The 15,135-nt window shown below is 37.5% G+C and overlaps 1 protein-coding gene across 6 annotated transcripts in view; it reads right to left on the bottom strand.

Moving 5' to 3' along the window:
• LOC149218630 (MEF2BNB-like protein) overlaps nt 1–14,895 on the bottom strand; it is a 319,606-nt gene extending 304,711 nt beyond the window's left edge. For 2 of the 6 annotated variants that reach the window (XM_089384101.1, XM_089384099.1), the window contains exon 1: nt 14,381–14,890. Coding sequence is in view for 4 of the 6 variants with exons in the window: in XM_089384099.1 (XP_089240225.1) it covers nt 14,381–14,417 (37 nt within the window). In the remaining 2 variants the exon portion in view is untranslated. Of the gene's footprint in view, nt 1–14,380 lie in introns of all 6 variants that reach the window. The other 4 variants (XM_089384098.1, XM_089384100.1, XM_089384102.1 and 1 more) reach the window with 4 other exon arrangements.
• Between the last annotated feature and the right edge of the window lie 240 nt (nt 14,896–15,135).

Genomic DNA, 15,135 nt, shown 5'->3' with positions numbered 1-15,135 from the left:
TCTAATAGTGGCCCAACAAAAAAATAAAATGAAGCATCCGAAGAAGCAATATCCTTGCAACAAGAAGCAAAGGTGAGGGTCCCAAGCCCTCTCAACTAGCTTCTACTCCCAGTGGTGACAAGGGACCAAAATCAAAGAGTAAGAAGATGACGAACATTACTTTTGTAGCAAAGATGGTTATCCAAAGTGTAAATGTTTTAAGAAGATGGAGGCCTTAGAATTAGCAAAGATGGTTATCCAAAGTGTAAATGTTTTAAAAAGATGGAGGCCTTGGAAGTAGCAAAGAATAGGCACAACATCAATCTTGATTCTTCTTCTTCTATCACTTCTTCTCATGGACATGCACTTTTTGCTTCTGGTTTCTCCTTCATTGCAACATCTACGTCTTCTTATGATGAGTTGCTTATTGATTCTAGAACATCTTATCATATGGTTAAAGATAAAGCCATTTTGTCTGCTCTTAATGATTGTAACACCAAACAAATATTTGTTAGTGATGATAGATCTCTTAGTGTTGTAGAATCTAGAATAGTTCAAGTAGATAATGGTCATTTCAATGTGCTATGTGTTCCAAGTCTTTCCTACAACCTTCTATCAAGATATCAAATCACTCATTTAGGTGAAGGTTAAACAGTAGAGTTTTCACCTCATTGAGTTGTAATTAAGGATTTAAAATATCCTCAACATGTCCTTGCCACTGGAATTGTTGATGATATTTACCAAGTTGTACAAATTTGACAACTTTGGATCATCATCTCTTCCATCAGTTTTAATTGCTCACAACTAGGACTTGATCAAATTTTGGCATGAGTGTTTTGGTCATATAAACTATTGCTCATTGCAACAACTATGTAATCAAAATATGGTGATCGATCTTCCTCCCATATATTGCAGAGATTCTATTTGTGCCCACTATATTCTCAGCAAACATAATCAGAACAATTTTAACAAATGCTCCACTCGACAAGCCTCAACCCCTTTGCAGCTTGTTCATTGTGATTTGTGTGGTTTGCTTTCTTCTCCTTCTTTCTCTGGGTACAAGTACTTCTTAAATTTCATTGTAAACTTCTCCAAACGCACTAGGGTTTACTTCTTAAAACTTAAGAGTGGAGTTTTGGACATGTTTTTGGCTTGCAAGGCCCTTGTAGAAAAATAAAATGGACATCAATTACAAAGGTTAAGAATAAATAATGGAGGTGAATATGTTAATAACAAATTCACAACTTGCTACATTGCACAAGGCATTCAAACGCAACATATTGTTCCATATACACCACACCCAAATGGTTTTGCTGAGAGAAAGAATTGCACTTTAAAGGAAATGGACAATTGTATAATCCAGTCTAAGGGATTAAGTCTTCATTATTGGGCGAAAGCAACCTATTGTGAAGATTACATAGTAAATCGCACTCCCACAAAAGCTTTAAAAATATAATACCATAATAAGCATGGACTAAACTTAAGCCAAATGTAAGCCACTTCCATGCATTTGGTAGTGTAACATGGGCTCACATTCCTGATAAGAAAAGAAGGCCCTTACAGCTTAAAGTGAAGTGTATTTTCATTCAATATTCTGAAGATGTAAAAGGTTATAGACTTCTTCAACCTCAATTCAAAGAAATAATTATTAGAATATATTTTAAATTTGATGAAAATCTCTTGGCCTGTGAGCCTAATTTGACGGTTGTGCCATCTTCGACCTACAAGCCCTTCGATGCTTGTGCCACCTTTGTGCTACCTCTTGTTCCTATTCTGGTTTATTCTTCAACCAATGATAGTGAGGACGAAAATCCACCTCTAGATGCTCACCTTCCTCCAAATTCCATTGACCATGAACTTGCACCAACATCATAGCTTCCCAAATGGATTTGTTCTACACCAGAAGCAACTAGTGATCTTATCGATGATCCTACAAGTCAACAACGTACACATTCATGGTTCCAGCTAACCTCATCTCTTTTGGCTCAAGTTTCAAAGACTCATGATCTAGAAACATTTGTAGAAGCTCCAATCCATCTAGATTGAGAAACAATAATGAATGAAGAATAGCATTCCTTAATGGTGAATGATACTTGGGAACTTGTACCTCTTTCAAAAGGAAGAAAACTTGTCGAATCTAAATGTGTGTATAAAACTAAGCACACATTAGATAAAATTATTGAAAGACATAAGGCCCGGTTAGTTGCTAAATGTTAAAATTAGCAACTAGGGCCAAATTCCACTTTGGATAGCCCATTTGATGGAGATGATTGCATTGAATTCCTATTTTCGAGAGGACCAAAATTGATCTAAAGATCATCAAATTTGGACAAGCAGAAATGTATTTTTGAATTTATGCCCACACGTGTAAATTGTTCAGATCGACCACACCATCATGTAGGCTCATGAAGCCCAAAAGACATATCACCTCACCCTCAACGACTTGTACAAATACAAGTGACCTCACACCTCATTTAGCATCATCATCACTCACTCATTCTTCTCTCTCCTTCTCTCATTGGTTCGTACAGTTATTGGGCATTCTCCTTCTCTCACACGTGTGGCAAGGAGGATGAATTTCAAACTGAAGTACAGGGCTGAAAATTTCAAGAGTTGACTGAAGTTTGACCAAGGACTATTTGACCACGTTTGACTGTGATTTTGGAGGGTTTGACTCTGTTTGACTAGGCCGCGTTGATTGGCACAGAAACCGAGATTTTATGGGCTATTTGACATGTGTTGACTACAGGCATGTTTGATTGCAAGGTTGACTTCAGGTTGAACAAGTTTGACCACAGATTTTATGACTGTTTTGGGTTGACTTTGACCACTGTTCGAGGCCAAGTTTGACTGCCTTTGACTGAGCTTCAAAGGGGAAGTTTTGTTGTTGTGTTGACCATATTTGACTTTCTGGTTAGGGCTGAATTTGACAGTAGATTTGACAGGGTTGTTTTGACTTTGGTTTGGCAAGTCAACTTTGACTTTTTGTACTCTCTCTCTTTGTTGAACATTTGTTATAATAATAAGAAGAATTGTTCAAAGGGTTTTCCCAACATTGGGGTTTTTCCCTAGCATCCGCCAAATCTAGTGTCCTCTTGTCTTGGCTTGTCTTCTACATTTAATTTTATGTTCTATCTACAGTTACTGTTAATGTGATTTATCGTTAATGTGATTGCTATTGGAAAACTAAATTGGAAATTGTCATTGGGTTGCTAAAGGAACATTGAAGTAATTGTGCTAAGCATAGATCATACCATTGTTACCTAAATTTAACATGGTATCAGAGCCCAGGTGAAGACAAAGCCCAATCAAGAGAGAGAAAAGCAATCACCAAGAAAGATTTATTGGACAAGTTTCAATGGCTTCTTCATCTTACTTCAAGGCTGAGGACAAGTTCAATAACAAATCTAACTATCATGCATGGAAGATGACTTTGGACCTGACTTTGGAGGAGCATATATTATTGGACTATGTGCAAGGAAAAGTGGGGGAGCCTCCTTCAAATGCACCTACTGTTGTAAAGACGAAATACAAGAAAGGTGAGGTCAAAGCTAAAAGAATTATCATAGACTCTATTCAAAAGCATTTGGTTGCCTATATTTCTGATTTGGGAACATCTAAAGAGATGTATGATAAGTTGGTTGGAATGTTCAAAGCAAGCAATGGAAATCAAATCCTCTTTCTCAAGAACAAGTTGAAGGACATCAAGATAGATAAAGGGGAGTCTATCCAATCCTACTTTATGAGAATAACACAAATCAAGAATGACCTACTATCTATTGGGGAAGTTATTGCTGACAAGGAGCTCACTCTCATTGCACTTGGATGTCTTTCAAGAGCATGGGATGTGCTTAACACCACCATTCTCAACAATGACAAGATTCCTAGTTTTGATTAATTATTGGCTAGATGCAGTCAAGAGGAGACAAGAATGATGGCGAGAGACGAGCCCTCAAATGGAAATGAGCCTATTGCTTTCTCTGCTCACGCAAAGAATAAAAATAATGTAGAATAATAAATAAAATTAATACACATAAAAAATACCAAAAATGGCGGAAAAGGCCTCACCCTCACTGTATTATATTCCTCACACTCACAATGTAATCCAATATGCAAATAATGATAATAGTACAAATAAATACATGAGGAAGTTTGTCTCAAGATAGTACGTCTATCTTGGACACTATGGTTGAGAAAATATCTCAACAACACACTAATCTAGGATCCTAACTAGTTGGAGAGAATCTCTCAACCAAGCCTAAAAAACTAACTCCTAACAATGAGGAACAAACTCAATCTAGAAAGGTAGGATTAAATCCTAACTTTCATGATTTTAATTAATTTAATTATTTGGACTTAGAATTGTGTTAACATATGAGAGTGAGGCTAACATTCTCCCCCTCAATGATAAGTCCAAAATAAGAACCTGGTACCATCTCAAGTCCTCATGCTGGAAGTGTTGATCCTCAAAAAACACTGCCTGAAAAACTGCCAAAGCTGGATGCTGAAAAAACTCTAATCCGAAGAGAACATGAGTCAGCTGCAAGTCTGAGTCATCTCTGAAATTTTGCTTGACAACTCCATCATGTGCCAAGCTGCAAAAGGATCCATCTGTCCTTTGCTTTCAATCAACATCCTTTGTCCACTGACAAAATGTTGATGATGCCCACTGGCTAATTTGACGATGTCCACTGGCTGATTTGTTGATGATGCCCACTAGTTGATTTGTTGATGATGCCCACTGGCTGATTTGAAGATGCCCACTGGCTGCTTTTGATGATGTTGTCGAGACTTTCAGTCTGACAACCACCCTTAATTCCATTATCATTTCCCCCCTTTGTCAACTGAAAGGAGAGACAATCATCTACACTTGATTTCTGAACGCTGAACTCCCCCCTTCATGTGTAGGAGAGTTTCACTATTGTACTCCCACTTTTAGGTGCATGAGAGTACCATCTTCATTTGACTGTTGGCTGCAATAGGTGAGATTGAATTCTGTTGTAAAACTTATACAATCGTTTTACTGTTGACGACCATTCCCAAGGATCAATCCATGCATAATTGATCTTTAATCTGGCAGGTTGGTCTTGTTTGCAGCAATTCTCTGATGAATGATTCTTCTTGCCACAATGATGACAAGGATGGAGATCAAAACATTGATCTTACATGTGACCTTTTCTTTGACAATGTTTGCATGTGGGTTTGTCTTCAACTTTCTCATCGCTTGTTGATGTTATTTGATCAAGAAATCCTGCACTGATGAACTTGATCGGCTTAGAATAATCGGGGATATGCAAGTTGTTTTCATCTTTGTCATATCCTAATCCTCGTCGATTTTTGTTACTTTGGAGTTCTTCCCACGACTTGATGATTGGTTTGGAAGAAGCAAGTTCAAGTTGATCATGGACAACTTTTACACTTGAAGTTGTTTGGATCAATGACTTGGAATCAACAAATTTATATTCATCTGTGTGGTTGAAAGACTTGGAAGCATCACTCTTATATTGCAACTCATTTCTTTGTAGTTGTGACTCCAATTCAAGGAACTCAATCATTTCATGTGCATGTTGAAGATGCACTTGAATATCAGCAAGAGTTGTTTTGTTGATGTTCACCATGTCGCCAGCTGATGATAAAATCAAATTGTTAAGAATTTGGGACAGTTGAATGTGTGTCACCATGTTAGCTTGCTCACTTTGAATTCAGGCTCGCTTGTACTGTTGCTTATTGCTGATGCTTTAAACACTTGCTAGAGTTTTATAACTTGGTTGCTTGAACTCTTGATTTCACGCTCGCTTGATGACGATCGCTTTGCTTGAATGCTTCACTGACACTTTGTGAATGCTTCAATCAACTTCACACTGGCTCGTTTGTTGTAGATGTCGTGCTTTGAACTTTCGCACTTGATTTTGACACGCTCGCTTGCTTGGTTGTTTGAATGACATGCTCACTTGCTTTGTTGTTTGAATGACACGCTCCCTTGATTTATTGCTTATTGCACTTGCGTTAAACACTAGCTTGATTTGATGCTCACTTGAAGAATAGAATACTAGAATTCACACTCGTTTGATGATGATTGCTTGCTAAATGGCTTGCTTGAACTTACTTGATTGATTACTGAAACTTTGTGCTTTCTTGAATGTACTCACTAAATGTGTTGATTTTTAAAAAAAGAAGGATGTCGAACACTGTCGAAAATGCACCCAAGAGACAAATGACAAGTTCAATCTTGATGACTCAGTGGAAGACTTACTTGACTTAATGTATTCACCTTAACAATGCAAATTAGGGTGTCGATTACAACCGAGAATGCGCCCGTACAATTCAGTTAAAAAATGTTTATCTGCAAGTGATAACAAAAAGTGTTGATGATGTTGATGTCGTCTTGGCTTGAAATGCTTGATTTTGTAGCATCCTTAACTTGATTGCTTTGATTACATTATGTGAAATGTGCTTGCTTGAAAGATCATCTTATCAAGTTGATGATGTGACGCTTTGTGTTTGTGTACTTAAGCTTTGATTACAGGAGCTTGATTAAGCGTTCTTATACTTGCTTATGTGCATGTAGTTGTTTAAGCATAATACAAAAAGAGCATTTTGATAATCTGAACACAAGTCATGCACACGCATTCATTACACACAGTGTACCTAAGATCCCCTTATTCAATTTCGGGCGGATCTAGGACACAAGCACCACAAAAAATTATGATTTTATTAATTACTGGAGTACATCATTCTTCAATGTCACAACTTTGTCGTGGAAACTTCTCAATGAGAATGTCACACTTGCAAACTTTGGAAGCAAATTGTCTTCAAAAACTACCTGCACTAACTCAATCGCTCTCAAAGTAAAATATTACTTTGAATTACAATAATGACTTTCACTTATCACTCCAAATACAAAAATAAATTTACCTTATCACTCCACAAAAAGCATGCCCTTATTACTCCATTAACTTTATCATGATTGCAAATCTTTAAAAAAATCTTTCATAGCCTTATCTCTCCAAAAGCTCCATACTTTAACTAACTTATGCCCACTTAAAAACTCAAACATATTAAAATCTGTAGGAGAAATTGGAATTCTGAAAATTACCTGTTTGAGTGCACAAATGTCCACCTATAGAGTGCACTTTCTCCTTTTAAGCACTTTAACATACTCAACATTGTGGTCTTCTAAAAATCAGAGGACATATTCTGCGTCGATCTAGCTTCCATTTATTTCATCACGCCATTTGTTTTCTGAGCCTTGAAAAATCCTATCTGGGGCAAAGAATAATGACCAATGAATTGAGTTCGCACCGCCAATTCTCTATACTGGACAATTCTCCATGCAACAGTATATAATCATTCACATGTTCTTCTCCACTTTTGGCTTCGCGCAGCAAATCCAGAGAGAATTCCATGGCAACAACGACATGCATATATTGCTCCCCTCCAATTGGTGTTCATCGTGTTGTCACGCAGCAGGTTCTGCGCAGGTATTTTTACACTTGCGCCCTCAAATGTTGGTCACTTCCACGCAGAGATCCTTTATCTAGGATTTGGTGAACACCGTGGCAAGAAAACACTAGAAAATATGCAAAGTTGAAATTTTAACGTTGAGTTTCAAATTTCAATGGTCCAAGGTTAGCCCAATGTTCTGTTGATCGAGGAGCTGGGAGATTGTTAACGCGGGGAATGTGATGGCTATGGGCTCAATCCTAGTTGCAAACTGGTTGCAGGCTATAATGTTGGAGTATGCAACTATGGAGCTGAGAAATGCGCTCCATGCCTCTTCAATGTATCATGATCCTTTCATCACTCGTTATACAAACCACAAAGAATCAGATCTGATCCAATCCGATCACCTTTTTGCAACAAATTTCTCAAAAAAAAAACAAAAAAATACCTTCTTAGATCTGTAAACTTTAGTGACTCTGGAAATATGGATCGGGTATAGGATTCGGATTTGGATCACCTTCTGCTAACACAGTGGGGCGGTGCCTTGAGAATTAGACGGTTGCTCAGCTATGATTTTTTTTTGTTGATCGATATCTGCCTCCGTGTCCGCGTCGGAAGTGGGCTTTAGCTAGTAGCACTGGTGCTGAGAATGAAATCGAAGCTAGTCTTCGTCACGGTCCTCTGGTCTTGCACAAATCACATTGGCTACTTCTGAGAAAGTAGAAGACAAACAGAAATACACGCAAACTGAAGTTGCAGTCAAACCAAAATGCCTTCATTGTCAAAGAACCGTTCATCTGGTCTTGCAAGCCATTAGAAAATACAAACAATTTTGGATGCCTCTGGCAATAAAATTAGGGCAGTCGCCGACTCTGCTATCTCCCTTGGACATTCAATGGGTATGCCATTGTCATTGTTTGAATCCGGAAGCATACCGTCGTTATTTGTTTCTCGGTTTGCCAGAATAATCGACAAGCCTCTGCTTCTTGAGTATAAAAGCGAGTTTGATGCGTTGTATAGATGCAGGAAACTATGGAGTGAAAGATTTTATTCAGAGCCTTTCAATCTATGGGTTAAACCATGACAAGGTTTGGACAACGGCGTGGTGCATCCTGTCACTATACGTTCAGAAAATGAAGCAAAAATAATGAATTTGACCTTGTTGCTGCTATATCCACTCAAAGCTCTTTGTACCAACAACAGTTTTTTTCATCCATTTATGTGGGAAAATGTTTTCCTAGTAGCAGCTAAAGAGCAGTACAAATGCTTTTTACATTTGGTAAACAAGTACAATGAAATCTTCAAAGCTTGCGTCCCGACCTTTGATATCCTTCTAATGTGGACATCCCATCAGAACTCTCCAGTGGCGTACGCAAGAGATGTGGAGTGGATAGACTGAGTATTTGGGGGAGCCGAAATAGCATGACGACCGAATAATATGTTCAAGGAAGATCACCATGAGATTGCAAGACTCTGGGAGATCACTTATGGAAAGTCATACGAGAAAGCAAGTGCTACGTTCAACTCCACTCTCGTCAGGTGCTACCAAGCCCAAAGAACCTTGCTCTAATACCACATGTAAAATAATAAATAAAATTAACACACATAAAAAATATCAAAAACATAGAAATGGCGGAAAAGGCCTCACCCTCATTGTATTATATTCCTCACACTCACAATGTAATCCAATATGCAAATAATGATAATAGTACAAATAAATACATGAGGAAGTTCGTCTCAAGATAATACGTCTATCTTGGACACTATGGTTGAGAAAATATCTCAACAATACACTAATCTAGGAGCCTAACTAGTTGGAGAGAATCTCTCAACCAACTAAGCCTAAACTGACTCTTAACCATGAGAAACAAACTCAATCTAGAAAGGTAGGATTAAATCCTAACTTTCATGATTTTAATTAATTTAATTATTTGGACTTAGAATCGTGTTAACATATGAGAGTGAGGCTAACAAATAATGTTGGTCCAAGGAGACAGGGTCAAGGGTTAAAGCAGGGATTCAAAGAAGGAAAGGAAGGTGTTACAATTGTAACAGGTTTGGCCACTATGCTAGAGAGTGTACTCACAAGAAGGATTCTCCAAGAGACGACGACAACAACAACAACAATTACAAAGGCAATGGCAATCAAAGAAACAACAGGTTCAACAATAAAGGAAAGAGAAATGCTCCCGCTGCTCGATATAGAAATGATCGACCTCCCAAAAGGACGAGAAATTCCAAGTATGAGGAAAGTAATGTTGTAGAAAAACAAAAGAGGTTTTATCTTATTTCCGCTCTATCTACTGCCTCTCCTCCAGATACTTTGGATCATTGATTGATTGATAGTGGAGCCTCAAGGCTATTTGCATTATTTCCTTGGCCTCTGAATATTGCAAACCAAGGAAAGAATTTGTCTTTCACGATCTAATTATGCATGTGATCTTCTTCATCACTTTCACATAGATGATTGTAAACCAACCCCTTCTCCCTCCCAGTCTGGAGTCAAACTTGCTACCACCTGCACTATATCCAAAGTTGATACCACTTTGTACTGTCAATAAGTTGGTAACCTATTATATTTGACTCATACTCATCTTGATATTTCCTTTGTTGTTGGTCTCATTTCCTGGTAGATACAAACACCCCATGAAAGTCATTGGAAAGCAACAAAAAGGATACTTCAAGATATCCAAGGTATGCTCCAGTTTACGATAAGTTACATTTCATAGGGAACTCCTTTGTTGGTTGGTTTTACTATTTCAAATTGGGTTGGCAACCCCGATGATCGAAAGTCCACTACAAGTTATGTTTTTAGTCTTGGTTCAAGACCTGTCACTTGGGCTTGTAAGAAGTAATAAGTTATTGCTCTTTCTTTAGCAGAAGCAAAGTACCAAGTAGCAATTAATGCAAGTCAAGAAGCCTTGTGGCTTCGACAAATCCTTTTGGAGTTTTGTTTTCGGTAGTAACATTCAACCACTCCCTAGTACACAAATAGAGTACCATCAAGCTCACCAAAGATCCAGTTCAAGATTAGTGCAACAAACACATTGAGCTACAAATGCACTTCTACAAAAAGCTCATTCATGATCATGTTCTTGAACTCTCTTTTTCCCTATAGAACATGAAGTTGTTGACATTTTCACAAAGTCTCTTATAGAAGAAAATTTTTCCAAATTTCGATTTATGTTAGGAGTTTAGGAAATTGTCATTAAGAGGAGATAAGCTTTAATAGCTCTTTCCTTCTCCTATTGTCTCACCTTTGTAAATCCTTCAATCCTATCCCAAGTTGTTCTTATGGGGGAATATTATCACATTTAGATACTTAGAAGTTAGTTAATATCAACTTGATCTAATATGTCTTTAGGTAAAACTATGTTTCTTTAGTGTGCATTAGTTGCATTGTAACCCAATGGTCACAATATATTCTAGACATAGAGTTATCCAACGGCTCATACTCTCTTCAATATTGACGGTTATTGTTCCTTGAAACACCCTATTGATCCATGATCTCTATTTAAAGAGCATAGAGGGTCATTTGCCAATGATCACTTGTGAGAAACTCTCTTATGTACAACTTTTTTTCATTAATATAATTACATCAAGTGGCCTTGTTGGTTGGGGTGGTGGGCTATTTCCCTCTTGGAGCGTTTTAACCATGTAAAAATAATGGTGTTATGATCTTTGATCTACTTGTGTGAATAGTTACTTAAGGTGTTCGTCCTATATGGAATACCTTGTTCCAAACAAAAGAGTCATTACTATAACAATGAATGCACTAGACAAAAAAAATTATTCCATTGGGAGAGCATCACATAAAATGGCATCAAACAACTCTATTGTGCCCAATATTACATGCCTGTGTTTCTTCCATCTCTCATTATTTGTGGCAAATTGGGTTCTCACTTATGTTACTACCAAATAAGAATCTTCAATCACTTTCAACATCTTTATACCCATTTCTCTTAGTAACTCCAATACCAATGAAAATGATTCATATTCTGCAATATTATTAGTGCAAGCAAATTCTAACTTGTAAAAGAAATATGTGATCTCACCTTGAATAAAAAATGTAATCTCTACTCCTACACCTATCCTAGATTGGGCTCCGTCAAAATACATCTTCCATATAGCTCCATTGCGTTCATCAAGTGTATCCTCCAGCGGTAGAACTATGGGTTGAACCATGATTGCATGGTTTCCAAAATCATCCTCTACCCATATAATCTCATTCATTAGCTCCTTCGAGTCATCAACACGGTAACTCATCAACTCTCTATATAGTTTGACATATGTGTTTCACATGTAGGTATGGTGCCATAAGATAAATCTATCTAAATACTCCCGACTACGTTGGTTGCCCATTTTCTAGACAATAACATACCCCATTCATCCGTGACATTAATAACCACTATATCCATCAAAGAGAAAAGTCTAGATAAGCAACCAATTTAACCATGAGATCCTTGAACGATCCATACACCTTGATCTCCCTTGAGTCCATGGCACATACATTCCTATATAAACGTGTGGTTCATAGACCTAATTGGTTCATCACCTTTAGAGACATGGCATTGGTTGATGCCCATGAATCCAACATACAATTATGCAATAGCATGTCATTGATCACCATAGTGATATCTAGAAAGTCACTACCACTGCCTCCTCCTTGACTTATGCCTTCGAACACCATGGGCCAATCTTCGTTTCTCCCATCAAGACCCAAAAAAATTCTCAACTTTTCCTTTTGTAATGGAATCTTTATTATTTCTAACAAGCACACAAATATCTTGGCTTTCAACAACTCATTAGGCAAATCCACATTCAACACATTAGCACCTTCCATACCTTCATGGGGCCATTCCAATGGTGGCCTTTGTGTAGTTGTATTTATCAAGAAAGGATCTCCATTGATGCAACTACCTAAAGCAACTTGTATTTCTCCTCTAATATTCTACAAGATTCCTTTATTGGTGTGTTGATATTTTCATGTACAAGTCCTCCATTCCATATCCTTCATTTCTTTGTAAGAAGGTGTTTTACCCAATAGCACACATACCTTGTCGAAACTTATGCTTTTCTCCTTTATTTCACCCATCTTCTTTAGAAAGAGCATATGATTTTCCTCCCAAGTGCAAATAAAATCAATTTCATCAACAAAATTCAAATCATTTGGTTCAGTAAGAGATTCAAACATACCTTCCTTAATCCATCTTCTGAATTTTGGGAAAATAGCTTCAACATGGAAATCCTGATAGTGTTTGCACCATGTCTCTTCTTCCTCATCCACCATATTAATGGCATGGATAGGCACAAGAAGCCTTGACTCTTTTCTACCTATATTCCCATCAAAACCAAAGTTTCTCCTGAGCCAATATTGACCTTGTTGTACTCTTTCCATTTAGATCACCTGATTTTGCATTCCTCACACATACATTTGAAATTTCTCCACAGCTACTGTCAATTTTATTATTGCATATAGGGTTTGATCAACAGAATTCATCAATTTGGGCTTTGTTTTAACTATAGAACTTGATAACCTTAATGAATCAATCCAGAAACCCTTTTCTAAGGCTACTAAGTTCTTTTATAGATTTATTGCCATTTCTTGGGACTCCAAATTCTTCAAACCTTTCTCCCTTCGCCAAAAACCAAACTATCTGTCGAATGCATATATGTAATAAATATTAAATAAAAAATGGTTGCAACTGGAGGTCTGATGTCTTTATGTAGCTTCTAAACTATGTGATCGAAACTTTTATTGAACTCTATCACGGTCTCATTCTCATTTCTTTTTGCCCCATTCAAAGTAGTGAATGGAAACCTACTGCCTTTTCTTTCTTCATATCGCTCAAGGAAAACCTTTTCGCATTCTTCCAATCTGTTGATGTTGTCTACTAGGCATGTAAACCAATCAATAGCATCAAAACGAGACAGATAACTTCAAAAGAACATCACAATGCTTTTCATTAAAAGATATGCATTTATATTTTTCAACAACATAAAGATATGTGTTTATATTGCTCAACAACATTAAAAGATATTCATTTATATTGTTCACCAATTTTGTCAATTTTTCCCCAAAATTTTCCCCGCTCAACAATTTCAGACCCTGTCTGAATCATTGTCAAGTCCGCACTCTGCAACACAATTATAATTGAATTGAAAATATAACCTTTTTATCTGATTTGCAGTTTCTCGTTGAGTTATGTTTCCAGAATAGCGATAAATAGTCAATGGGTTCATGGTTTAGCTGTGAAGTCGATGGCATGTCAGGCAACCCACCACGGTTCAGTTCCCCATACATGTGAATAAAAGCAACGGGACCAGGTGCAAGCAGTTGTAAAGCTTCGCTTAGAGTCTAGAGAAAGCGCTTTCAAAAAAAAATACCGATAACTTATTTTAAATTCCTTGAACTCTTTCCCCCAGGTAGTTAGTTCCTCGAGTACGCCCTTACACAGAACCAAAGAAAAGATGAAACAACACAATTAACTGAATATAACTTACTGTAAACTGATTTTTCCTGAATAAATGACAGCCTAAATCCCAAAGGTGCAAATAAATCTAATAAAAAATTACAGGGCATACTTCGTTTTACAGAAATGAAAATAGCATTTTTAAGACAACACTGATACAATAACTGTCCCCTGCCCAGATGCTTAAGGGGTCCATATTAAAAGAAGAAGAAGAAAAAAGAATTGGTAAACCACACAGGTTTTGGTAGTGCCTGATCGATGCTCCTGAGACATGTCACTTCAGGGATTCTCGGAGAGAACCTATTTAGAAATTTGTTGAAACTTGAGACTCAAACGTGTTTTACTTGCGTTAAACTCTCGAACATGCACAAAGAGGAAGTACAATTTCAAATACAATTTTAAATTTGCCAAAAAGATAAGTGCGGTGTTTACTATTGCCACAGAGAGACAATTCTGAAAGTGAAAGAGGGAAATTGTTCAAGTACCTTCCATAAAACCGTCAATGATCGAGAAATCAGGCATCCTGGTGATGTTAAGTCCGCAGAGTAAGACTAGATCAATAACCAGCCAATAAATTTTAGTATCATATTTGCTAATAATATAGCTCAACCCTCTATAAATTTGTCAACTAATGAATCATGAACCAACGACTGGGTAGAGGGGGAATTTGTGAGAAGGAACGCCAGGGCTATCATTGGAATTTAAACCTTATGGAGAAATTGAGATTACGGGAAGTGGGGAAGCTCGATGGAGTTCAATTTGCCAGGAAAGCACCAAAATCCAAGGGAATTTGATGAATAGATGAGGTGACCTGTATAAATCAGGGTGGAATCCACGGGAATTTGATGAACAAATGAAGTAAACTGTATAAATCAGGGTAGCCCCTGCTAAGTTAACGACAGGAGGGCTACGCGATGACTAGGTGGCGACGATCAGGTTGGGCACCCATCTGAGTGCAGTGGATGAAAGGTTGTGTGGGTTATTTATTACTGGTGCTATGGCCCATGGGACACCAACGCCCCGGTCGGGCAGTTCGAAGTGGTCGGTAGGATCGGACAAGACAGATATGGGGACCACGGATTTAGCGGCATCATATCTTATTCTAATGTCTTTTGGGCCTCCATCGTTGGTGAAGTTTGTTATACGGAGTATTCGTTAGTTGCAACTTGTCATCTGCAACTAAAATTATCGGTGTATTTAGTTAAGTTAATAATAGTATTATTATAATGAAATGACATGA

The sequence above is a fragment of the Pinus tabuliformis genome, chromosome Q (genome assembly GCF_031772625.1).
Source record: "Pinus tabuliformis cultivar Carrire ecotype Pingquan chromosome Q, CPIR1, whole genome shotgun sequence".
In the NCBI taxonomy this organism is placed as follows: Eukaryota; Viridiplantae; Streptophyta; class Pinopsida; order Pinales; family Pinaceae; genus Pinus; species Pinus tabuliformis.
This window is presented reverse-complemented; position numbering and strand designations above follow the sequence as displayed.